Source organism: Adiantum capillus-veneris, chromosome 17, assembly GCF_014529385.1.
Source record: "Adiantum capillus-veneris isolate H3 chromosome 17, ASM1452938v2, whole genome shotgun sequence".
NCBI lineage: Eukaryota > Viridiplantae > Streptophyta > Polypodiopsida > Polypodiales > Pteridaceae > Adiantum > Adiantum capillus-veneris.
This window is the reverse complement of record NC_140947.1, coordinates 149896668-149922048: the sequence shown is the minus strand read 5'-3', so window position 1 is coordinate 149922048 and position 25381 is coordinate 149896668. Positions and strand designations below refer to the sequence as shown.

The window sequence follows — 25381 nt, the reverse complement described above, 5'->3', positions numbered from 1 at the left end:
GTCCCACCTTGACTTTACGCCTTAATTGAGTTCACTTCCTAGTATCCACCAACTTGCTAAGTGCGACGGGGGGACCTATATGATCTTGCTCTGAGCCTAGACATCCTCTTACCATACGAATTCCAGTGCCGACCAACTTCCCGTCTGCGGGTGAAACTACCGTTCACATTGGCCATACAATGTCCGACCATTTGCAACTTCAAAAAGAGGGTCTCAAAACAAATAAAATAAACCCCATTGGAAAGAAACCAACAACCAAGGTTAGCAGTTGCCACATCTCTGTGACATGGTTAATAACTGCCACGTCCTCGTGACACCTGGTGAGTGGCTCTGGAGGGACCCTTTCTCTTCTGCAGACCACCCAAGTGTCCCTTTCTTTCAGTACACTGTTCGACTGGGACGTCACATACTGGCAGCACAAAGAGAGGCTCGCCCCGCTGCAGCACCTCATTGGCAAGAGGAGGGTCTCACAGCTGAGTTTTTGGCAGCTTTTTGGGAGAGGTTGTGGGACTCCAGACAGCCGAGGCGAGTCACTTTGTTTCAGTGGCTGGTCGCACACAGAGCTACAGCAGCTGGGAGTTGGCTGGTGCATAGTGATCTCTCGGCCGCATGTACAACTTGTGGCCACCTTGTAGAGAGTCAGCGTCATTGTCTTTGGGACTGCCCTTTGGCACAGCAGGTGTGGCTTCGTGTTCTTCATCTGATGCCTGCTCTTTCCACGGCTCGACAGTACACCTGGGGGACAGCGGCTTGGTCCACTCTCACGGGCCCGGCACTTCAGTTTGAGCTATCTTCCACCGGCAAGATGATAGTGATGCGGGGGGGGGGGCGGCCTACACTCCAACTTGCAACAGAGCTTACTCCACAGGAGTGGTGCAGTGAGAGAGAGGAGTGTTGGGAGCTCATCAGTGGCCTTACACTCTGGTTCATCTGGCAGGCCCGCTGTTTCCGCATCTTTGAGGCTCGCCCTATACCACCAGCAGAGACTGTTAGCGATCTTTGGCTAGAGCTGATCCACACTCTTAGAGGAAAGCTAGAGAGACTCCAGGGCAGCTCCGACCGCATGCGGGAGCGTAGAGAGGCCTTCCTTCGACTCTGGCGTCCTGGGCCTTTTTTCACCATGGTCCAGGGTGTACTCAGATGGCACTACCGTCCACCTGTGTGGCTTTTCCCTCCTCCCATTTCTTGATTTAGCCCCATTGTACATATGCTGTTTTTTCATTGGGAGAGTCTCCCCTTCATGGTTGTTGTAGCCCTCTCTCGAAGAGGTGGTTGTAGCCCTATGGGCAGTTTCATTAACTAATAGAAGGATGTTTTTCTCAAAAAAAAAATGGTGGAGAGGGCTATTCGCCGTATTCAGCATGGCCATTCCACGGATTACACGAGTATGCCGAGTGAGTGTCACGAGGACGTGGCAATTGCTAACCTTAGTTGTTGGTTTCTTTCCAATGATTTTTGTTTTATTTTTGAGACCCTCTTTTTGAAGTTGCAAATGGTCGGACATTGTATGGCCAATGTGAACGGTAGTTTCACCCGCAGACGGGAAGTTGGTCGGCACTGGAATTCGTACAGTAAGAGGATGTCTAGGCTCAGAGCAAGATCATACAAGTCCCCCCCCGTCGCACTTAGCAAGTTGGTGGATACTAGGAAGTGAACTCAATAAAGGCATAAAGTCAAGGTGGGATCACCAACAGAAAGTATCCAACAGTTGGGTCATATTGCACTTTTGGATGCGGTCCCAATGAGGATAGATGGTCAGAAGACCAGCGGGAGCTCGACGGAAGCATCTCCTAAAAATTAGGGAACTGCTATTTTGGGCCGTGAAATGTGTTCGCGTCATTACCTTCGGTATGACCAAGGGAACATTCTAGTACTCTGCTGCAAAGTCAACTGATGCACCAGTTGAGAGATTTTTAAGCAGGAAACCCAATGCGGGGAAATTGCATGTATGAGTGCCAAGTGGCACTTTGTGGTCAATTTACCAAGTTTGGGAGAACAGAACCCGTAACTGACTTTTGAGAGCAGTTTTGGAGGCTGTTAACTTGGATTTTCAGCCATTTCTCTCCATTTTTGAGCTTCCCATGACTTTGCCTAGGTCCAAGGAGTTCATTTTCAGCATTGGAAGGCATCAGATGCGTGTTTACAGGGCTGTTTTGCTGCGTTTTCAGCGATACACAGGTTTTGGCAGCCATGGAAATCTTCTCCTTTTTGCATCTATTTGTTCATAGATGCATTACAGGTCAAGGGCAGCAGAGGGGGCGCTCGATTTATGCTGGGAGGATGCTTCATTGAGAACCTGTCACAGGTTAAGAGCTATGGAGTGCTTCCTTTCCCTCTATGTACAGTATGGTGACGGGAGTGATGCCCCGCACGCTACATACTGCTCTCTTTCTCCCCTACGTGCAGTTATGTGATGCCCCACAAGAGGGCTACTCATTTGACTGATGTACAGTTGTGTGGGTTCATGCTTTTGTGCTGAGGCAAGAGCCTCCTTGAGCAGGAACAGGGGTAGCTAACTGCTGCTCCAAAGCAGGCACTGGTGAGGGTCATAACCTCACCGTACAGGTGCAAAATCAGCGCTGTGTATGCGCTGTAAATTCACTGTTTTTCAGCCATACGAACGCCAGGATCATTGGGAATCGTGCCCCACTGGCAAAGGACAGTTAGGGGACTGTTTGGGGCTGAAAACAGGGCAAAAACCAGTAAATACAGCGTGCTGAATTTACTGTTTTTGGACAGGAATCAGAGGGTATACGCCAGTGCAAGCGAGTTCCAGCAGGGGAATTGGTTTCGCGCAAGTTTTGGGGCTGTTATGCTGCCGAAATTTGGCCAAATCAAATGGTATCTAGGTGGATACACGTGAAGGATTCCCAGGACCTTACCTTGTAATTTACCCTCCTAAAGAATAAAGAAATACCGAAAGGGGCGCCAATTTTGGGGCCTACAGGTTGTCGGCGTCTGCTCGGAGCATTCTAGCTTCCGAGCCGTGTGTAAGTTGAAGTGTTAATTCCCATTACAGGTTCTCTTTGCAAAGTGCTCTGTGTGTGTGTATAAAGTAAAGAATTTCGGGTGAAAGCCAACGCCTACCGCCCTACGGGCCGGTTACAGTGAGCACCTCATATACAGTACAGGCACCCTCACGCCTCTCATTGCTCGGTTCATCAATAGAGCACTAGCAGTGAGATTATCAGCAGAGTTGACTAGGTACACCGTTGTGCCTATCCACAACTCTAGGGACACTATTGACCCGAGCAACTAAAGGACCATCATGATTGGCCACATATTGGCCAAACTTAATGGAGCATTGTTGGAGGTAGACTTTAGATCATATGTAGAGAGCGAGGGCCTACAAGCCCCAAGACATGTCGATTTCAGAGAAGCCTTCTCTACCATCAACCTCATCTTACATTGCACTATCTGATCAATAACGAGCTCTTCTAGCGCCTTCAAAAACTTGGTATGTCACCAAAGGTCGATTGGGGAACCTACTCTCTACATTGACAAAATATTAGAGTACATTCTTCGCACAAGAGGTGCAAATGTAGATATCGCAGATACTCCAAGTCATTATACAATATGTTGGTATGCCACCAAAGTCATTTGGGGAACCAACTCTCTACATTGACAAAATATTAGAATACATTCTTCGTGCAAGAGACACGAACGTAGATATCCAACATACTCCAAGTCATAATATACTATATGTTGATGGTATTCTCTTGTATATGAGTCACGAGAGGGACTATAGCTCCATCTACAAGCTTTGGATGAGTTTTGCACATAGAAAAACCCAACGCTGAACCTTGGGAGCACCAAGGTTTTGATTTTTCATACATCCCAGCAAGTCACCAACAGAGCCCTATTTACATTAGCTAAAGGGCAAGTCAAGGCGGTAGATTCATATGTGTATCTTGGGATTATCTTGATATTTGCTTCACACGAGGCACTTCAGCTCTATTTGCAAGCTTTGGATGAGTTTTGCACATAGAGAGACCCTACAGTGAACCTTGGGGAGACCAAGGTTTTGATTTTGCATACATCCAAACAGGTCACCAGTAGAGCCCTATTTACACTAGTTTGAGGGCCAATCATGGTGGTAGACTCATATGTCTATCTTGAAATTACTTGACACATCCACCATAGACTATTTCTACATGGCAAGAATAGCCAGAGACAAGGTCACTAGAGGGAGATGCTAGAGCGCCATTGTCACCAAGAACCCCTATCATGATATATGGAGCAAGAATTTGGGCACCCGTACTTACTGTAAGGTGCAACAGAAGTGTTAAAGGATTTAGCTCAGATCTAGTACTTGGCACAAACATAACGTTACTTTACTTGAGAGAACTAAACTAAATACAATGAAGAGAGAAACAGAGAGAGAAAAGAGAGACGACACCGCATGTAGGGTTCCAACAACCATCAAGGGCCCCCTTGCTTTGTTGCCAGAGCAAGTACTTGATTTGAACACTTGCACAAATGTTGATACAATGACTAAATGCTGAATACTAAGTGCTCCATGCTGATGATCTGCAAAAACGCTAGATAATGATGCTAATGCAAAAATGCTAGGGCTGATCTGGTGGCTGATCTGACATAAAAACGATGGTTGGTCTAATGCAAAAACTCTGGCTGATCTGATGCAAAAACGCTACGGCTGATCTGCTCCTGGTGAAGGTGCTGGCAATGGAAACGTTGATGAATGCTAAGGGAAAACGCTAGGGTCCTGCTAGGTACTGAGTACTGATCTTCTGATGCTCCCAATGAGGACCATCCGACTAAAGGGTTGCTTATATAGGATTCTTCGCGATTTGCCCTACCTACTTTTTATAAATGTCATGTCAAAGTCACTTATTAATAAATGACTTAAGTGACTATTCATATGCCTATATGCTTAAGTGATTGTACTGTGCAAGTGAGGGTAAGCAACTATGACCTACCTAATCATGCACGTCATTCTAGAGGCTCACAAAGTGCTAGGCTAGATCCTAAGCTATACTAGACTGACGTTGATCTGTAGCAGTAGATGTACACGTGGATACATAAACCGAGGAAAACTCCTCCAAACTTATGAAGACTGCGGATGTAGGTACTGCTGCGATGTAAACACCAACCAACCGGTAGCCTTACTACTATCGCAGAATATCAACCTTGATGCTGACTCTGCCTTGCGAGCAAGTACTATCACTCGGAGGTAAGGGTGCTCGGAGGTATATCCAAGGGTTCCATGTCGACAGAAGTGGATGCACGCTACATGCAAATGTAGAAGCGGGTTAGGGATCCTTTCTCCAACTCCTTCCATATCCGCATACAAGGCAAGCAAATCTTGGTACTCAAGATTTGGATTTTCGTGTATCTGATGTCGATCTTTGTTCGAAGACATAGCGATGAAGACATAAGCGCACCCAATGCGCGATGGACTAAGGGTGGGAGTGGCTAGTAAGTTCGAGGCATGGACACGGAACTTCTTTGAGAAAAAAACTGAGACAGTTTCTTTGGGTTTTTCATGCTTCCCTTGAGTTCGCAAAGCCTACGCACGTCCAGAGCTTTGATACCAATGTCGGGTGTAGCGGAAGGGCTTAATAATTTAGCTCAGATCTAGTACTTCGCACAAACACAAGGTTACGATGAAGACGTAAGCGCGCCCGATGCACGATGGACTACAAGTGAGAGTGGCTAGTAAGGTCGAGGCAAGGACACGGAACTTCTTTGAGAAAAAAAATTAAGACAGGCTCTTTGGGTTTTTCATGCTTCCCTTGAGTTCGCGAAGCCACTTTGCTTGTGAGAACTAAACTGAAGAGAGAGGCAGAGAGAGAAAAAAGAGAGACGATAACACATGTCGGGTCCCAACCACCCTCAACGGCCCCCTTGCTTTGTTGCCAGAGCAAGTATTTGCTTTAAAACAAGTGCTGATACGATGACTAAATGCTAAATATTGAGTGCTCCATGCTGATGATCTACAAAAACGCTAGATAATGATGTTGATGTGAAAACGCTAGGGCTGATCTGGTGCAAAAACACTAGCTGGTCTGATGTAAATACATTGGCTGATCTGATGCAAAAACGTTGGCTGGTCTAATGTAAAAACTCTGGCTGATCTGATGCAAAAATGCTGGCTGATCTGCTGATGTTGATGGTGCTGGCAATGGAAACGCAGATGGAGGTTGAGGGAAAACACTAAGATATTGCTGGGTACTGATCTTCTAATGCTCCCAATGGGGACCAAGGGTTGCACGTGATTCACTTACGGATGAGCACAAAAGCAGAAAGCTCACTTTAGGTATAAGTATGTTTGAAATTTTTCAGTAGCAAAAACAATGAAAACAACTACTTAAAATGAAATACATTAGTGTGAAATTTGCCAAATAAGATTGTTTATGTTCTTCTTTATCAAATATTGACAAATAATAGATTGCAAACTAAAAGACTATACCTGTTCAATTTGTAGGAGCTTATTATGGTAAAAGAAACGCTCGCGATTCAAAGAGTCTCCCTACAAAATAACAACACTATCAAAGACAACAAAACATATCATTGGACTTGAATACCTTGAGTGTCGATAGATTACAGATACTCGATCTCCCCACAATAATTTCAATGAACCCCGTTATTCCAACAAGAAGCTAGATTTGCATAGAACTTTCCTCAACTAAATGTGAGACATTTCCACAACATTTACATGTAAAGCCATACTTAAATAGTGGTTTTTTCGATTGATCTACACTATGCAAATACTTGACAAGTGTACTTAAAAGTTAACAAGCAACGATGAGAAATGAAAAAACTAGCTAATAGCCAAAGAGGTAATTGTGTTTTACTGTGTTTTGTTGGCTCTAAAATGGAAACAGAATCAGGAATACAAAACAAAATGTACAAAAACCTCAAACAATGAGATCCATATAAAAATCAACGAGTCATAGATCATGCAAGAAAAATCTTCCAAACATATTATTTTCCTAGGCTTTCCAGCTTTACTACTGTTATTTTACAAAAATGAATTAGGTCTTAGTTATTGCTCTTATATGTAAACTTCTTATATCTCAGTGATTAATATAGTCCCTCTATTGAAGACTAACTCCTCCCTATTCAATGTACATTAACCGTTATAAAGTCAAAAACACCTAGGACGAGAAAGAAATGAGAAATATATTCATTACAACAATTTTGATCAAAATAAAAAAAAAGATAAAACAAAAAACTGGTCACTTTTTCATATAGCAAGAAAAGCAAAAAAATGAAAAGAAAAAGAAACAAGACAAAAGGAAAACCTAGATGAATTTATTTTTCATCCAATCCATCCTTCGGTAGCGGACACATATATTCTCTCTCTTCAAAGACAAAAAGACATAGTTCCATTATCTTCATGTTTGATAGTTGCCTTGGAGAATCAAGATGACCTTTTCTCTTTCCTTGAGCCAAATACTCGACTCTTTTCTTTTCTAGACACGTGAAGAAATTCATAAAGAGCTCTAGGAATGTCTAATGGAGGTGTGGAGCTCCCTGATGTGCTTTGGACTTTACTTTGGCTACTTGAACCAATATTTGTTGCGTTTCAGGCACAGCAAGAAGTGTTTGCATCTCTTCTATTTATGCCTTTAGAGTAACATTCTTTTGTATTGGGTTTGCTATTCTTCTTACTTTTGCCAAAATAGTCCCCCTCCCAAAGAGAGAACGAGAGCGTTGCTCTAACCCCACTCACACGTGACAGGAAGCGCAACTTTAATTTAGTGATAACATTTTAATCCAACTTCTTGATACAGAAAGGCAAAAGAGAGAAACTTTTGATCCGATGCTAGGGACCGGAAGATGGGCCTATCCAACATTTGAATATTTTTTGAACCTAATTAAGGGTAAGCCATTTACAAGCACGTTGATGAATGAGAGATAGAGAGCAAGGTTCTTCTCCCTTCCCGTCCTGGTTCTCGTCTTCCTGAGAAAAGGAGAGAAATCCCTCTTTCTTGCTAAGAGAGAGGTTCCCCCCTCACAATCGTAAATTATAACAACTTGTCTACAATCTTGAGAGGAATCGTCCTTTATTTCATATAACTAATGTATTTGATTCTTCGCAACCAACCCGGTAAATTCTTTGCTAAACTTTCTTACCAAAGCTCGAGTGAATTCTTGCCTTATTGATTGCTTTTGTATACTTGAATTTTCCTTTTTGGCTTTATTAATTGTAAGTCTTCTCTAATGAGATTGAATGCTTTAAACAACTTCAAATTGCAGAAATTTCTTTGGCCATCAAGCTCTTTGCATGCAAAAAACCTCGATTGTGACCTGTCACAAAGTGAAGATGTGGCCTACCAACTGAAGACGACCTGTTTTTCAAGCGCAAGTAAGTGGCCGAATAAAGGGGATAAGTTCTAGGACTAAAAAATGATGATGTGGCATGACCTTTAATGACATCTCGGAATTTGTGCCACGAACCACGGAGGCTATATGGAATCCCTAAAAATCCAAAAATCTGTTTTTGGACGCCAGCTTTTCATATATGATTCTTTTAGGTTTGGGGTCTTTAAATATGAGCCTTGGGAGGCCTCTCTAGCATTTTGGAACATCTAAATTGCAGAGAAGGCTCATTTGGGCATATGTACAATGTGATCATCTATCAAAAAAGAGATACTTAAAGGGACGCCAGACTTCGGGGCCTCTCTCTCTCTCTCTCTCTCTCTCTCTCTCTCTATATATATATATATATATATATTTATTTATTTATTTATTTATTTATTTATTTATTTATTTTTATTTTTTATTTTTTTTCAATTCAGTTGTTGGCAATTTTTGTTCATGTGTTGCTATTGATTTCTCGCTTTGGGTGTCCAAGCCTGTTACAGTGGTATGATAGTTCAAACAATTCTTCTCCTACAAAGGATCCAATCCGCTTTCTGCAGCACACACGGATTCAACAATGAATTTTATAAAGAGGACAACATCCAACCTACTACACTGAGAGAACCAATGGGGATTCCAACAAGAGGCGGAAGACGACCATCGTAAACCTTCGTAAGGGGATCTCGGCAGATCTAAACACAAGCAACAGCTTCACGTTGACACCTAAGATGCCTTGTCAAATACTCCAAGGACTCGAACTATGTAAAGTATCTGAAGAATCATCCAATTGGTGAGATTTACAACACATGGCAGAAGGCCCTTCACACTCGAACCAAGTCAACATTGAAGACCAAGGCAAAGCCCGGGGCAGACAATCAAAATCTGTACTCAAAGAAAGAGTTTGATGAAGCTCTTGATTAGAAAGTCAGCAAGTTGATGAAAACTAAAAAGCACTCTCAGAATGGCAGCAAGTCAAAGGATCATGCCAGCTATTTGGGCCAGAGATCTACTTTCGAGCAAGCAAGCAGATCAAAGAAGCGTGTTCGCTTTGAGGATCCAATTCTTTGTCGTCTTCTACTGACACTTCGTTTGTTCTTCCTCTAGTTCCAATGAGGATGAAAAGAGAGGGAAGAAGCGAAGAAAGAACAAGAAAAGCAAATCAAAGAAAAAGTCTAGAAGGCAGAATAAGAAATCTAGCAATTTGGAGGCGGAAACCTCTTCCACCTCTAACAGTTCTGCCAGTGACACACTTGGTACACTTATGGTAAGAAGAGGAATAAGGTGGAACCATATCTGAATACGGTACATGTTCAATACGTAAGGTACGCAGTCCTATATGAATTGAGGTTTAAGGTACGTAAAAATACACACTAAGAGAAAAAAATGAATTGTACAATAGAAGCCTACAAAAATGTAGACTATCACTCTATATGGCTAAATGAAAAGTCCTACTTGCATTAAGCATCAATCAAGTGACTTACCATGCTTCGGATTAGGGACACAATATCGGATTTCAGTGATAGTCTAACAGACTTGTTCATATGATCTTAATTTTCGATACCATAAACTTAGAAGCAACTTAGCAATGAAAGAGACATGATTAAAGATCCAAAGACTGACTAATGATTATCAAAATACTGCAAGTACAAAACTCATCACTACAATCATCATGTCATGAGGTCATATCAATCATCACCAATGTCAACTACAAAAGCTCATTAACCAGCAAAACTGGTACATAGCATGAATAATACTAAAAAACCAACGGAGTCAAGAGACTCAGTCTGCCCTAAGACTACTAGTCTAAAAGTCATTATCAGATGAAGATGAGCTCTCACTAGAAGAGGGAATGTCTCCATCTGTCAAGACATTGCCCTAGTCATCGTACTCTGGCTCCACCGTCGTAGACACCTATGGTTGGTCTACATCATCCTCCTCAAGATCCTCCTCCTTTGTAGCAAGAATGAGACAAACAACCTCATTCGCTCAGTCCCGTCCTTTACAGACAACAAGCTTTCCTCCGCGAATGCTCTCACCTCGTGCACTATCTAGATCTAGAACTCGCTTCCGGAGTGGAATGATATATGTCCATGCTCATGATCTGGTCACATGCCAATCCACACTCTCCAATTCCCTATGAAGGAGTCAAAGAACATCCTGCTGCTCATCTCTCGTTTGTTGCTCAATGTCCTCTTTAGTCACATCACGCACCATCTTCACTTGTGTGGAATCTACCTACTCATAGGGAAACTAACCAAACCTTCGTTACAATAGTTCGATCCTAGAGTGAGATTTGAAGCTATAGCGTCTGTTAACACTGAACAAAGTACCTGCTTTGGTGTCCTCGAAGTGTGGTAGGTTCCCACAAGCTTCATGTTGGCTACACAAAAAACCAACCTCTCTAAGTGTGCAATGCTCAATCAATTGCATATTTTGGTGTGGATCAATGAGTAAGCACTCCATTGTGCTCACAAGCACCTGCATAGCAATCCTTCAATTTATAAATCACAATGCTTTCGAAATTGTGGACCAAACAAATTGCAAACCGCAAGGTTGAAACTTGAAACCTCTCTGAGTGCTCATGGTTTAATGTTTAGTATTTACCTACGAAAGTAGTTGTAACGCAAGATCAAGTAGCTTTGGAGGATGTCACCAACCAGTGGCAATTCCATTTTTGTTTATTTTCTCTTTCTTTGGGGAATTTCGTTTGTTTTACCTTTTGGAAACAGTCCTCTGGAAATCTAACTGTCCTACATTGCATAGCTAGTGTGGAACTGTTCAGAGAGAGTCCAGGCCTGAGGGCTAAAGAGCACTAAGGTTGGACAAGGACCATGGTTAGCCAAATTGGGGTCATTGGCCAGCCAAAGCGGAATCCTTTGCTACATAGGCTACATTTCAATTCTGGGTGTGGCTACAGTGTACAAAGAGGGTCAGATGACCTAGAAGAATGTAATGGCAAAAACTCCTAAATTTTAGGGACTGCTATTTTTGGACGGCAAAATGTCTTCGCGTCATTACGTACAGTTTGACATGGGGATCATTTTGTTACTTTGTGGCCAAGTCAACAGAGGCTGCAGGTGAGATATTTTTAGACCCGAGGGTCTAAAGCGGGAAAATGCACAAATGAGTGACACTTGGCACTCTGAGGCCAGTTTACTACTTAAAGAGAAGGCAAAACCGTGATTTTCAGCCGTGAGCTCGTTTTTGAGAGCTGACACAAGTGGGAGAGCTTCAATGGAGTGCTTGCTTACCCTCTATGTACAGTGAGGTGCAGGATGTCATGACCTGTATACCTCTCACTGCTCTCTCTCTCTCCGCTATTCTTTATGGTTATGCCCCTCTAGTGGACTCATCACATTGACCAATGTACAGTTGTGTGGGTTCATGCGCGATTGCCGAGACAAGAGCCTCTTGCACAGGTACTGGATTAGCTAGCGGCTAATCCCCCACAGGTACAGGTGATTCGGAGAGGTTTCACGTGCGAAATCTCGTCCGATTCAAAGGGCAAGTAGCCCTACAGGTGCGGGAGCTCGAGGACTTGCTACGGATGCGACCGGCACGCGAAACGGAGCCCGAAACAGTGAATTACAGCCTGCTGTGTATTTTTGCAGGTTTAGGGTTTTGGCCCTAAACGGACCCTAATACCCCCAGGAGGTTCGGGGACGCAAGGGGACCGCTGTACAGGTGATCTGGTGCATTTTCAGGGCAGAAAACAGAGAATTCAGCGTGCTGCAGATTCTCGCCAGGTTTTGCAAAGTGTCCGTATGCGTCGGGAAAGTCATCTAATGCGTGGGGATATTAACTGTGAAGGGTCCTAGTACAGTTATGCTGCCGCAATCGGGCCAGAACAGAAGAAATTCAGCCCAGATTGTGTGGGGCAGCTTGTAGGGAACCACAGCTTTTATTCCCTCTTTTAAAGAATAAAGAAATACCGAAAGGGGCGCCTATTTAGGGGCCAATCTGGTGTTGGTCTTCGCATACAGATGCATTCTAGCATCTGTGTCCCATTCCCCTCTCTTGTGTCATTATAGCACAGGTAAAATAGACGACTAATAATGGGTGAAAGCTAAATTAAGGTTTGAAGTATAGTCTACCGCCCTTTTTGAAGTTAACAGGCCGGTTACATGGTTCCATTGCCCGAAAGAAGAAAATACAGCTTGCTGTATTTTTCTGCAGATTTAGGGTTTTGACCCTATTTGATGCCTTTTTGTCCCAAGAGCTTCGGGGAAGCTAGAGGACAGTAATACAAGTGATCTGGAGCATTTTAGGAGCTAAAAACAGAGAATTCAGCGTGCTGAATTTCCAGGATAGGTTCGCAAAAGTGCTCTATTATGCGTAGATAATCACTTGGATATGTGGATTTTTGGTTGTGAAGGTTTCTACTACAGTTATGTTGCCAAAATTGGGTCAAAAAGAGAATTCTCAGCCCAATAAAAGTGACAGCATAAGGGTAGATCACAGGTTAATCTCCAAAGATCAAGATGAAGAGCAGAGAAAGATTGTTTTCGATGCTCAGTATGCAAATCAGTGATATTGCATAAAGGCTGAAATTGCCTGAGAGTTGGAAGATTCACAATGCGTTTCACGTGAGTCTTCTCAGACCCTATGTGGGTGATGTGCCAGAAGATATGCCAGTTGAAGATCAGCCGAAAGTCGAGGAACTTGACGAGATCTTGGTCCCGGAACAGATTTTGGCACATAAAGAAAGAAAAGAAAAGGCAAGGTTGCAAGGTGTTGTTTGGTAAAGTTCAAAATCTATTCACCTCTGGATGTCAAGTGGATGGAAAAAAGTGAACTTGCAGAGTCACTAAAAGTATGGGAACTTAAAACCTTGGTTTGCAACCTACCTTGACCCCTTGAGATTCAAAGCTACATGGATTGTTAGTGTGACAATGGCTTCTGAAAGAAATGATGTACATGTTACTTACAGTGAGCTCAAATGAAGTGCATGTTACATGAATGTTAGACCTGTACAGATTGTCAGTTTGGCAATTGCTCTTATGGAATGTCCAAAAGTTTTGTTAGTGCTATAGAAGTGATTATTTCTTGTCAGTTTGTCAAGCATACAGTAATTGCTTCTATTAAAGGGTACATGTGTAACTGCATTCTTAAATTGTCGGTTTGGGTATGCTCGAAAGTGTTACCGGATCCAACGTGTACTAAAAGACAGTGGCAAAATGCGTCGCTACCATTTTGTAATTGGAAAGTTAATGACTCAAAGCAATGGCAGAGTGCGAAGCTACCACTATGTCATTGGAACAGGGTTCACACGCAGGCAATACATGTGTCGACGAGGTGTTGAATACACCAGGGTTGACAATGAGCATGTATGTGTCGTACATGTGTCGACGAGGTGTTGAATACACCAGGGTTGACTGTGACCATGTACGACATAGGTGCAAACGAGGACGTTTGAGATTTCAAGCGGGGGGTATGTCACCAACCACTGGCAATTCCATTTTTGTTTATTTTCTCTTTCTTTGGGGAATTTCGTTTGTTTTACCTGGAAACAGTCCTCTGGAAATCTAATTGCCTTGCATTACATAGCTAGTGTGGAACTGTTCAGAGAGAGTCCAGGCCTGAGGGCTAAAGAGCACTAAGGTTGGACAAGGACTATGGTTAGCCAAAGTGGGGTCATTGGCCAGCCAAAGCGGAATCCTTTGCTACATAGGCTACATTTCATGTTTGGGTGTGGTTGTAGTGTACAAAGAGGGTCAGATGACCTAGAAGAATGTAATGGCAGAAACTCCTAAATTTTATGGACTGCTATTTTTGGACGGCAAAATTTCTTCGCGTCATTACGTGCAGTTTGACATGGGGATCATTTTGTTACTTTGTGGCCAAGTCAACAGAGGCTACAGGTGAGATATTTTTAGACCCGAGGATCTAAAGCGGGAAAATGCACAAACGAGTGACACTTGGCACTCTGAGGCCAGTTTACTACTTAAAGAGAAGGCAAAAACGTGATTTTCAGCTATGAGCTCGTTTTTGAGAGCTGACACAAGTGGGAGAGCTTCAATGAAGTGCTTGCTTACCCTCTATGTACAGTGAGGTGCAGGATGTCATGACCTGTATACCTCTCACTGCTCTCTCTCTCTCCCCTATTCTTTATGGTTATGCCCCTCTAGTGGACTCATCAGATTGACCAATGTACAGTTGTGTGGGTTCATGCGCGATTGCCGAGACAAGAGCCTCTTGCACAGGTACTGGATTAGCTAGCGGCTAATCCCCCGCAGGTACAGGTGATTCGGAGAGGTTTCACGTGCGAAATCTCGCCCGATTCAAAGGGCAAGTAGCCCTACAGGTGCGGGAGCTTGAGGACTTGCTACGGATGCGACCGGCACACGAAACGGAGCCCGAAACAGTGAATTACAGCCTGCTGTGTATTTTTGCAGGATTAGGGTTTTGGCCCTAAACGGACCCTAATACCCCCAGGAGGTTCGGGGACGCAAGGGGACCACTGTACAGGTGATCTGGCGCATTTTCAGGGCAGAAAACAGAGAATTCAGCGTGCTGCAGATTCTAGCCAGGTTTTGCAAAGTGTCCGTATGCGTCGGGAAAGTCATCTAATGCGTGGGGATACTGACTGTGAAGGGTCCTAGTACAGTTATGCTGCCGAAATCGGGCCAGAACAGAAGAAATTCAGCCCAGATTGTGCGGGGCAGCTTGTAGGGAACCACAGCTTTTATTCCCTCTTTTAAAGAATAAAGAAATACCGAAAGGGGCGCCTATTTAGGGGCCAATCTGGTGTCGGTCTTCGCATACAGATGCATTCTAGCATCTGTATCCCATTCCCCTCTCTTGTGTCATTATAGCACAGGTAGAATAGACGACTAATAATGGGTGAAAGCTAAATTAAGGTTTGAAGTAAAGTCTACCGCCCTTTTTGAAGTTAACAGGCCGGTTACAGAGGACCTTTGTCTCCCATAGCTCTGTCATCAAGTCAAAGGATGAAGCCTCCTCTCTCAGTACCACAGGTCGCACAAAGAATAGGCCCAAGTTGTTGATGAAGCTCATCATCTCACCATCAATCTCCAATTGCGCGTGTCACAAACTGCTGAAGTGTCAAAGCTCTGAAGAATGGAGCCAACTTACACATGCCGGCCGAGGGGCCTAAACCCTAAGAAGAACAAGTAGCAGAAGAAGAAGTCCTACCACCTTATGGGGATCCCATCCGATGGGGCCCCATTGACATAAAGGGATTAAAATAAAGCAGGACTCACACATACACACGCAAAACTGATGACGTGGCAGTTGTACGAAATTCCGCAAATCACGCTGGCAGCTTTTTGGCATTGCTTTTGGACCAGAAGCTTTTGAGTTTTGAAGGCTTTTCATGTAAACTGCTTTTGGGGCCTAGGGCGTTTAAATATGTGCTAAGGGCTCATTCTCTGGCACGCGTCCTGGAGAAGGTGCAGAATCTGGAGTACCGGCTTGTACAGTGTTGATGCAATATAAAGAAATACCAAAAGGGGCACCAAGGTTTGGGGCCAATACTCTCTGGGGTGGAATTCCACCACTCCGTATCGCGTGTCGTCTCTCTCTCTCTTAGTTCAGTTGCTATTGAAGTGCTAAAAGTCTATGCAATCTGTTCTTTTATATTGGCACGTGGTGCCCGTCTTGGTGACAGTGGTATCAAAGCATCAGGCGTGTGCTTTTCTAAAAGCATACTGGTCCTACAAAAGAGGAGACAGAGCTACTAGAATTTTACTTGAAGTATCTTCAGGTCCTGACCTCGGACTTATTAGCCACTCCCACCCTTACTTCATCGCACATCGGGCGCGCTCCCGTCTTCATCGCTCTATCTTACAAGGCATAAGCCATAAAGAACCCAAGACATGGATTCAGCAGAATATTTGCAGTTTCTGCTCAACGAACTCCGCGACATTCTTTCGTGGCATCCTCAGTAGAATCTTCCGATGCTGCAAAGTTTTCAACAATTTTTGAACTACATGTTACCCCCTCTGATGCCCCAGGTGGTACCTCCTCCTCTGGCACCAAAAAGTACGAGAGCTTCCAACTAGCAACCTTCTCAGCCGTCTTTTCCAATCGGGGGAGTTTTTAGGAATATGGTGCAGCCATCTGACCCTGATCCAATGCAACCGCCTTTGCCACCGCCATTGCCCCCACCTCCACCACCAACACTGCCACCAGGCTACAATGGTTGGAGTCCGTATGGATACCCTTATTATCCATACTCGGGATATGCGCCTAACCAACCCAAAGATTTCAAAGATGGCGGCACGACAGTCAAATTTTTCACTTTTTCTGGGGTGAAGGATCGCAAGAAAGCATTGTAGTTCCTACAGCAATTCGACAACATCTATGCTTTGGGGAACTATACAAAAGAATCCAAGATTTCTCGAGTAGCGGGATTTCTTAAAGATAATGCTATTCAATGGTGGAGTTCAGTCACGACACAACCGCATGCTCCAAGGACCTGGCAAGATTTCAAGACAGTTTTTGCACATAGTTACATGATTTCTATGTTTGAAGTCCGGATTTTGGCAAAGTGGGGCAACTTGAAAATGCTTGCCACTGAAACCATGGAAGAATATAACCAAAGGTTTCTCGACGTGTACCTTCTGGTGTCCTTCTTTAAATTTGTTTCCTTGGAGGCCCAATGCGAGTGATACACCATTGGACTACCATCACCATTGCAGGAATATTGTCTATCCAAGCAGGTCTCCACCATGCAAGAACTTATGGACCATGCCGCGGTCGGCTACAAACTGATGAAGGGAAAGCTAGAGTTTACCACAGAAGAATCTTCGGCCACTAACCACAACTCTTGGCAACAACGAACAAATTCTCGAGAGTCTCACGAAAATCAACCGCAAAGGCCTTGTTTGACGCCTCAACAACGAGACACCTTACTACAAGAAGGCCGATGCTTTGGATGCTTTCAAACAAGGCATGATCATTCTAATTGTCCCAAACGCACTGATAGACGAGAGGAGCCGACGCCTGCACCAACGGTCGACAGAACCCCAACGCCACCTCCTGCTAAGAGAGCTAGATCCGCTATTGGACTAGTTCCTGATATTTATGGCATACGCCTTGAGAGTACAAATGAACTGTGTCGAGCATATGGCAAAGTCAATGGCTTCAAAGCCCTTATTTTCTTTGACCCCGGAGCTACAGAGAACTTCATCCATCCAGAATTCTTGAAGCACTTTGATTATGATGCAGAGGGTGGAGAAATTGAAGCTGAGCTAGCCACGAGGCAAACTCACAAGTAGTACCGCTCATTAGTACTCTTCCAGTGACTATTCAAGATTATCATGGAAAGTTGAATTCCACATCATGAAGTTGGGCAATTGCGACCTCCTCTTGGGCATGCCTTGGCACGACAAGAATGATGCGACTCTCCAGGTTCGAAACCGAACCATCACCGTGATGCAGAAGGACAAGCCAGTCGTCCTCAAAGTTCGGTTGTCCGAACAAAACCTCGAAGGAACTCTCTCTACTTGTTTTTCTTTATAGCTAGAAAGTATTGTTTGAAAATTTATTTGAAATTTGTTTGAAATGGATGGTATATGTTTTGAACTTGTTTTGGTGCCGATTTGAAATGTTTGACTCTGGTTTTAATACTGGTTTCAATCATTGGTGATTTTACTCCCGCATGGAGTAGTGAGAAATGCTGATTGAAAAGCGTTGTTTTTGACTCCCGGCCGGGACCTAGATCGTTATGCCGGAGGAGTATTAAGAAGTCTAAGTAGTGGTTACTCTTAGCACCTCCAAACGACGCAGGCTACGGTCTTGGGGGCGTTTGGTTGTAAAAAGCCTCTATATCTCCCGGCCAGGACCTTTTTAGGTTATGCGAGAGGAGTGATGAGGGAGTCGTTGAATATCTCACGGCCCGGACCTTGTTAGGTTATGCGAGAGAAGTGTTCATCGGCGGCTTTATGTTTCTATGTCTTGTAACATGCATATGTGAGCACTTGTGTTGCATTGTGATGTGCCAACCACTGAATATTGCTAATTGGATGAGATTGCTTGGGTATCTAATTTTAGTGCATCAAGACACCCATGGAGGATTAGTGCGGTCTGGGTATGATGGCTAATTTTACTACGCCAGAATGTCAAGAGCTCCAATCTGGACGAAAGGAGAAGCCAACTCCTTGATCAAAAGCATAGAAACAGGGGATGGGGAGACGCGGCCCATTTATGCGGGGACGGGACGGGGGACGCCGGGACAGAGACGGGGACCCATTTTTGGGACGTGGGGACGTCCCTCACAGGGGACGGGTAAGGGGACGGGTCCTGGGACGCAGGTCCCCGGTGACACCGCCAGATGGGACGCGGGCAGGGGACGGGCTGCAGCCAACGAGGGGGCGGGATATTCAAATTTCAAACGCTGGTTAAGCGCCCACTTTTTGGGGGGTTTTTCAAATCTCAAAAGCACCCTTTTGGGGGGACTTTCAAATTTCAAAAGCCCACTTTTGGGGGGCCTTTCAAATTTCAAAATTCAAAGTTCAAACCTCCATTTTGGGCGGAGCTCATTCTACTTAAGAGCACCCAACTTCCAAGCCTCAAGGCTCATAGCCTCATAGTATCATACCCAAGCCTCAAGGCTCAAGGCCACTTCCTTGAAGTTCCCATTGAAGTTCCTCTCTCTCTCCCTCTCTCTCTCTCTCTCTCTCTCTCTCTCTCTCCCATCCTCCCATCAAGCTTTCTCCTACTCTTTCCTTCTCTTCAACCCTTCTCTAATATCTATCATCAATGGCATCTCAAGATGGATCCCAAGCTTCTCTAAGCCCTCCTCCTTCTCTTCCTCCGGCCCCGCCGCCGCTTCTCAACCCCCTTCCTCCGTCGACTTCACATGGACATGGTGGAATGAGGTGATTGCTCCCAAGTCCGGTGTTGGAGGTGGAAGCAAGCCGTGGAAGTGTCGCCGTTGTGGCTACGAGCGCAATGGTTCCGTGAGGAAGTTGCACGCCCACTTCCTTCACAAAAAAGGACATCAAGTTCAATTTTGCCCGCAAACCGGCTCGGAATAGGAGAAGCAAAAGCTCCTAAACCTTGAGAAGACTCTTGCGGATATAAAAGAAGCCAAGAAGAATTGTACCAACCGTCGCACGGTGAATCCGAGGGAGATGGCCACGGCGGCTTTCATCTGAGCATCGGCATCCCCTTCTTCGGCATCATTTTGTGCATCAACCGGCACCGACAATGACCACCCACCTCCACTCTCTACCAACCCTTCATCGTCATTTGTCCCTCATTTTCGTCCACCCAAGCGGCAAGCAACTCTTGGAGATAGTTGGAAACTGGCCTTGAAAGAGGAGGTAGATGTCGCCGTAGCAAGATTTTTCTACCACGACCATATTGCTTTCAATGCAGCGCGGTAAGCCAAGCTAAGATTTAATCTTTAGTTTATACAATGTATATCACTCAAGTCTCATTTACACTTTTTTTTTGACATAAAAGATCTCCATATTTTAAAGAAATAGCACGGAAGATCGGAGAGTTTGGACCCACATATGTCCCTCCCTCTTCGGAGAGCTTGCGCACCACTCTTCTTGACAGGGAGAAAATCATGGTGGAGGCGGCATGTGCATCCACAAGGGCTTCATGGAAGAAGAATGGGGTATCCCTCATTGTGGATGGGTGGAGTGATACCCGTCGCCGCTCCATTCATGGCGTGGTGGCATATTCTCGGGGGGAGATGTATTTCATTGACTCCCATGATGCATCGGGGACCGGGAAGAGTGCGCAAGTACTTGCATCGGAGTGGGCGCTTACGATTGAGAAGGTGGGAAAGCACGATGTCATTGCCATCTTCACCGATGGAGAAAATAGCAATCGTGCCGCCGGAGCCATCATCGAATCCCTTTATCCACAAACCACGGTCACATATTGCATGGCTCATTGCCTCAACAATCTTCTCAAAGATATAGGCGTCTTGGAATGGATTTCCCCCGTCATTGAGCATGCGAATTCAATGGTGACTTTTGTCAATAATCATCAAAAGGTAACCATTTGTCACCAATCTTATTTCAATTCGAATCTAATTTCAATATGGAAGGCCAATTCTCCTTTTGAATGTTGAAACTTGATTTTTCTAAATAGGTGAGGGCTGAATTTTCAAAGAGGTCAAAGCTAGCTCTTCTCAAATACTCGGAGACTCGCTTTGCCTACAACTTCATTATGCTCAATCGCTTGAGTTCATGTAGTGGGGCATTGAGGGGACTCTTCATTAGTGATGAGTTCTTGGCAATGCCCGAGTCAAAAAGTGTCAACGGAGTGGCATGCCGAGCACGGGCCGACATGCCGGAATGGTGGGAGGAAGTAAAAACAATATCCAAAATGGTGAAGTCTATCATCCACCTCTTGCGGGTGTTGGATTCCATGAAGCCTTGCATCGGCAAGATATATGAGGCCATGGACACCATGATTGACTCTCTTGAAAAACTTGTGACCGACCCCAATAGGTATTCACGTCGCACGAGTCACTTTTAAGTTTTCCCTATGCTTTACAAGTTTACTCTCTTGAGTTTTAACTTTGTTTTGAGTCTTCATAACGTAGGTACGAGGAGATCCAAGAATTGTGTGTCAAGGTGGAATGCCTACCATTCTCCTCTTCATGCGGCCGCTTATGTAGTGGATCCACAATTCCAACAAGGGAACCAATGGAAGAACAAAGAGGTGATGAATGGTTGGCAAACCATCTTTGCGTGCCTTGTGGCCGACCCAAAGGAAAGGACCGAGATTCGGAGGCAAATCAATGTCTACAGGAATGGAAAGGGAGAAATTTGTCACATGCCCGATGCACAAGCATCTCGCTTTGAGATGGGGAGTGCTCTTTGGTGGGAGGAGTTTGGGGCGGGATTGAGCGGTTTACAGGATTTGGCTATTCGCATTCTTAGCCAAGCATGCACTACGAGTTGCTTGGAGCAGCCTCAAAGAAGAGGAATCGTCTTGATGTGCAGAGAGCCAATGATCTCATATATGTCTCATCAAATTTGAAAGATGCTTTCCAAGTCAGACCAAAGTGATGATTTCGGGGAGTGGGCACTTGCTGAGGATGATCCTATCCCAGAGACACAAATAGATGCAGAGGTGCCAGAGGCAGAGATTGAGACAACACCACTTGAGGATGATTTTTTGGATCAAATGGACTATGCATAGCCAGTTGACATTCAATTGGCACCATGGACCAACATGTAGAGACTAAAGTCTAGACCTCTTGAGTCTCGAGTCTTGACTCTTGACTCGAGTCCTTCCCTTCATTTATGCTAAACTCTACTTATCCACTCTTCACTTGTACATCATTATGTTTTGCCCCTTGGCGAGGATGATTGATGCTTGATCACCACACCAATGGTGTACTGTGTCGCGCACGCCGCACGCCCTTAGTTATATTTTGGTGTTATGTAATATGAATGCAAAAACCACTTTTTCTTTGCAATCTTGTGCTCTTAGTGTTCACTATTGTCTCAGTATTAAATTTGCAAAGAATTAGTGTTTTTTAAAGCGCGTCCCCTGTTGCGTCCCCGTCCCCTGTTTTGCCACGTCCCCGTCCCCATGTGACTATGATCAAAAGAGCCGAAAGGAGAAGCTAACTCCTTAACAAAAAGAGCAAAGTGATTGTCCCTCGGAATGACCCTCAAAAAATTTTGAGCTAACTTGAGTTGTTTTGCAAATATGTTGTAATCGCGGACGATTACTTTCTTTCAAGAAGGGGGGATGTCACAAACCGCTGACGTGTCAAAGCCCTGAAGAATGGAGCCAACTTACATATGCCGACCGACGGGCCTGAATTTTAAGAAGAACAAGTAGCAGAAGAAGAAGTCCTACCAACTTATGGAGACCCCGTCCGATGGGGCCCCAAGACATAAAGAGATTAAAATAAAGCAGGACTCACACACACACAAAACTGATGACGTGGCACAGCTGTACGGACGCTCCACGTTTTGCGCTGTGACTGATGACGTGGCAATTGTACGGAATTCCGCAAATCGCGCTAGCAGCTTTTTGGCATTGCTTTAGGACCAGAAGCTTTTGAGTTTTGAAGGCTTTTCATGTAAACTGCTTTTGGGGCCTATGGCCTTTAGATATGTGCTAAGGGCTCATTCTCTGGCATGCGTCCTGGAGAAGGTGCAGAGTCTGGAGTACCGGCTTGTACAGTGTTGATGCAATATAAAGAAATACCGAAAGGGGCACCAAGGTTTGGGGCCAATACTCTCTAGGGTGGAATTCCGCCACTCCATGTCGCATGTCGTCTCTCTCTCTCTCTCTTAGTTCAGTTGTTATTGAGGTGCTAAAAGTCTGTTCAATCTGTCCTTTTCTATTGGCACGTGGTGTCCGTCTTGTGACAGCGCGTCCTCGTCATACATCAATGAGATGTATGAATCGCACAATGCAAGAAAATCCCTATTATGGAATAGGTTGGGCTTCTTGTAGAGAGGATGGAGACATGCATCCATCCCATGTATAGAACAGCTCATGAATGTCCATCGGCTCTCCACAATAGCCAGTATGTCATCCCTTCTACATAAAGCCATAAACAAACAGACATCTCAATGTAGTTATAAATAAACATCTAACAACAATCAAGGTTGAAGGTGACAAAGAAACTTACCACTCTTGAGATAAAGAAGCACACTCTGCAATGTGGTTCTTCATTTGCAAGAATAAATGGTAAACCAGCCAAGCGTCGAGCCCTCCATGTCCGTGACACGTACCAGCACATGAACAGGCTGCAAGGCCACCATGAAGTTCTGCACCTCCGCCCAAAAGCTCTCATCAAGGACACGCCTCTAGATGTACTTAGTGGTCTCCTACTGGGAATTGTGCATGTCTCTCCATTTGGAATCCACCACCGTTTGCATCAATGAATCCCTCAGCTTGATTAGCCTATGGAGCATCAAATACATATAGGTAAACCTGGTTTTTGATTGCCGAACCATATCCAATTTTCTGTGGCTCTTAAAGATGGCAAGTATCTGATGCTTCTTGCAGAAGAAGTGGTTATCTTTGTGGCATCAAATACAATAGGAAACACCCAAGAGACTTTCCCTATCCCCTCCATGAGTAAACCAAGGCAATGTGCAATACATGGGGTCCAAACTATGCTGGGAAACTTTGTTGAGACCATGTCACCCATTGTCTATAATTTGATGCATTGTCAATGACGGCCTGCACCACATTCTCTACACCAACCTCAATGATAGCCTGCCCAATGTGCTCGTATAATCCCTTGCCTTCCCTGCATCTATGGCTCGCAAAAAAATAAGTCCCAAGGCGAGACTACACAAGTATGTTGATGATGTGTCGTCAACATATGTAAGCCATCTGAAATGATGGTCCACCAAAATTGTTTCCATCTTGCTCACACCGGCACCAAAGCCGTGTTAAAGGCATTCTGCTCATCAAGCATCGTCATGTGCATTTTCTTGTAATCTAAGCTAGTCCATGTATTTGTGGGACCAACCTGAGAATAGCCTTCACCATCCTTTTCCATTGGTCAATCCTCAATTGAAAGAGATATTACACTTGCGAGCAATCTCCATCTCCGCCACCTTTTGTCCCTCCTTGATCCAAGACGGAGTATGCACACGCAAGAGCAAGATGGTCTGTCGAGGCTCTATGGGATCCTCCCTATCATTAACATCCTCTGAAAATACATCCTCATCCTCCTACATGACATGAGCCCTCTTCTTGCTAGTATTTGTAACGAGAGGGCACCACATGCCATTGAAAAGAACAGACTAGAATAGACTTTTAGCCAGAGTTACCCGGAACGTGGAACGCGGAACGGAGACGGGGACCCTCGCGGAACAGGGGAACGGCCAGGGGTCCGGAACGGGAACGGCCAGGGGAACGGGAGGCATAAAAAACACCCAAATAATGCTTAAGAAGGGAATGGGTGTGAGGGGGTGCATTTTAATTTTTGAGTCCTTGCACACTTTTAAAAAAAACCTAATGTTCACTGCAAATTTGCAAAAAACTGCCTATTTCTTCCCATTTTTGAGAGTTGGCCGTTCCGGGCCGTTCCGGTATCATGTGGTCACCCAGAACGGCAAAACGTTCCGGGGCGTTCCAGCTTGGCAGAGGGGGAGGGAACGGCGTTCCGACGTTCCAGGGCCTACGGAACGCGTTCCCCAGTAACTATGCTTTTAGCACTTCAAAACGACTGAACAAAGAGAGAGAGAAGATCCACATAGTGGCGAACTTCCACTCCCACAGCACTAGCCCCAAAACCCTTGTACCCCTTTCGGTATTTCTTTTATATTGCTTCACAAAGGTACAACTACTGAGGGACTCGGTCTTTGCTTCCGTACACCTTGAGCGTCGATGGAGCCCCCAAGGCACTTATTTGAAGGCACTTGACCCCAAAAGCATCTGCTATGAAAAGCATGCTCCCAAAAGCTTCAGACTCAAATAGTTGGCACCCAAAGGGCTGTTCTGCATTTTGCGTTGGCTGTTAGTACTCTCTGCTACGTCAACATTGACTTCTGCGATTTACAGTTCTGTACGTACAACACTTGCCACGTCAGCACTTTGGCTGATTTGTGTTCAGTTGGGGTTTTTTTAATGACCCTAACCCCCTAGGGGTTGCCACGTTACCAACTTATGACATACTCCCCTCTTGAGAGAAGAGTAATGCTCCACGATTAGACCTACAAAACTCAATCTGATTCTTTAGCAGACACTACCTATATGCATACATGTCAATGCCCATCATTACCAAACAACACATTCTCTAGCATGCATTACACCCTCTAGGGCCTTAGGTGTGCCCAAATTGCGGCTTAGAACACCTTAGGAGGACCCTAGCAGAAAATACCCTGAAGCCCTAGTGATTGGGAAATCGGGCCTTCAATAAGGGGTAGACAGTAGTTGTCACAAAAATACGGAAGCGTAAACTGACTTTTTAATTGCACTTCAAATACTCGAGAATTTGAGAGAGAGAGAGAGAGAGAGAGAGAGAGAGAGAGACTTCATTGGGGACCAAAAGATGGGCTGGTGCTTTTCTCCGTTTTTGCCTTTTGCTTTTCCCAACATAAAGAGAATATCTTTATTACTAAGGGAGAATCTTTAC

At 44.7% G+C, this 25381-nt stretch overlaps 1 protein-coding gene and 1 pseudogene across 2 annotated transcripts in view; one reads left to right on the top strand and one right to left on the bottom strand.

The window, feature by feature from the left end:
* LOC147438317 (uncharacterized) overlaps positions 1-25381 on the bottom strand; it is an 89099-nt gene that overhangs the window by 45949 nt on the left and 17769 nt on the right. For both annotated transcript variants that reach the window (XM_086486108.1, XM_086486109.1), the window contains exon 3: positions 6434-6493. In XM_086486108.1, coding sequence (XP_086342234.1) covers positions 6434-6493 — 60 coding nt within the window. The remainder of the gene's footprint in view (positions 1-6433; positions 6494-25381) is intronic.
* Positions 18481-21465, top strand: LOC147438318 (uncharacterized; annotated as a pseudogene).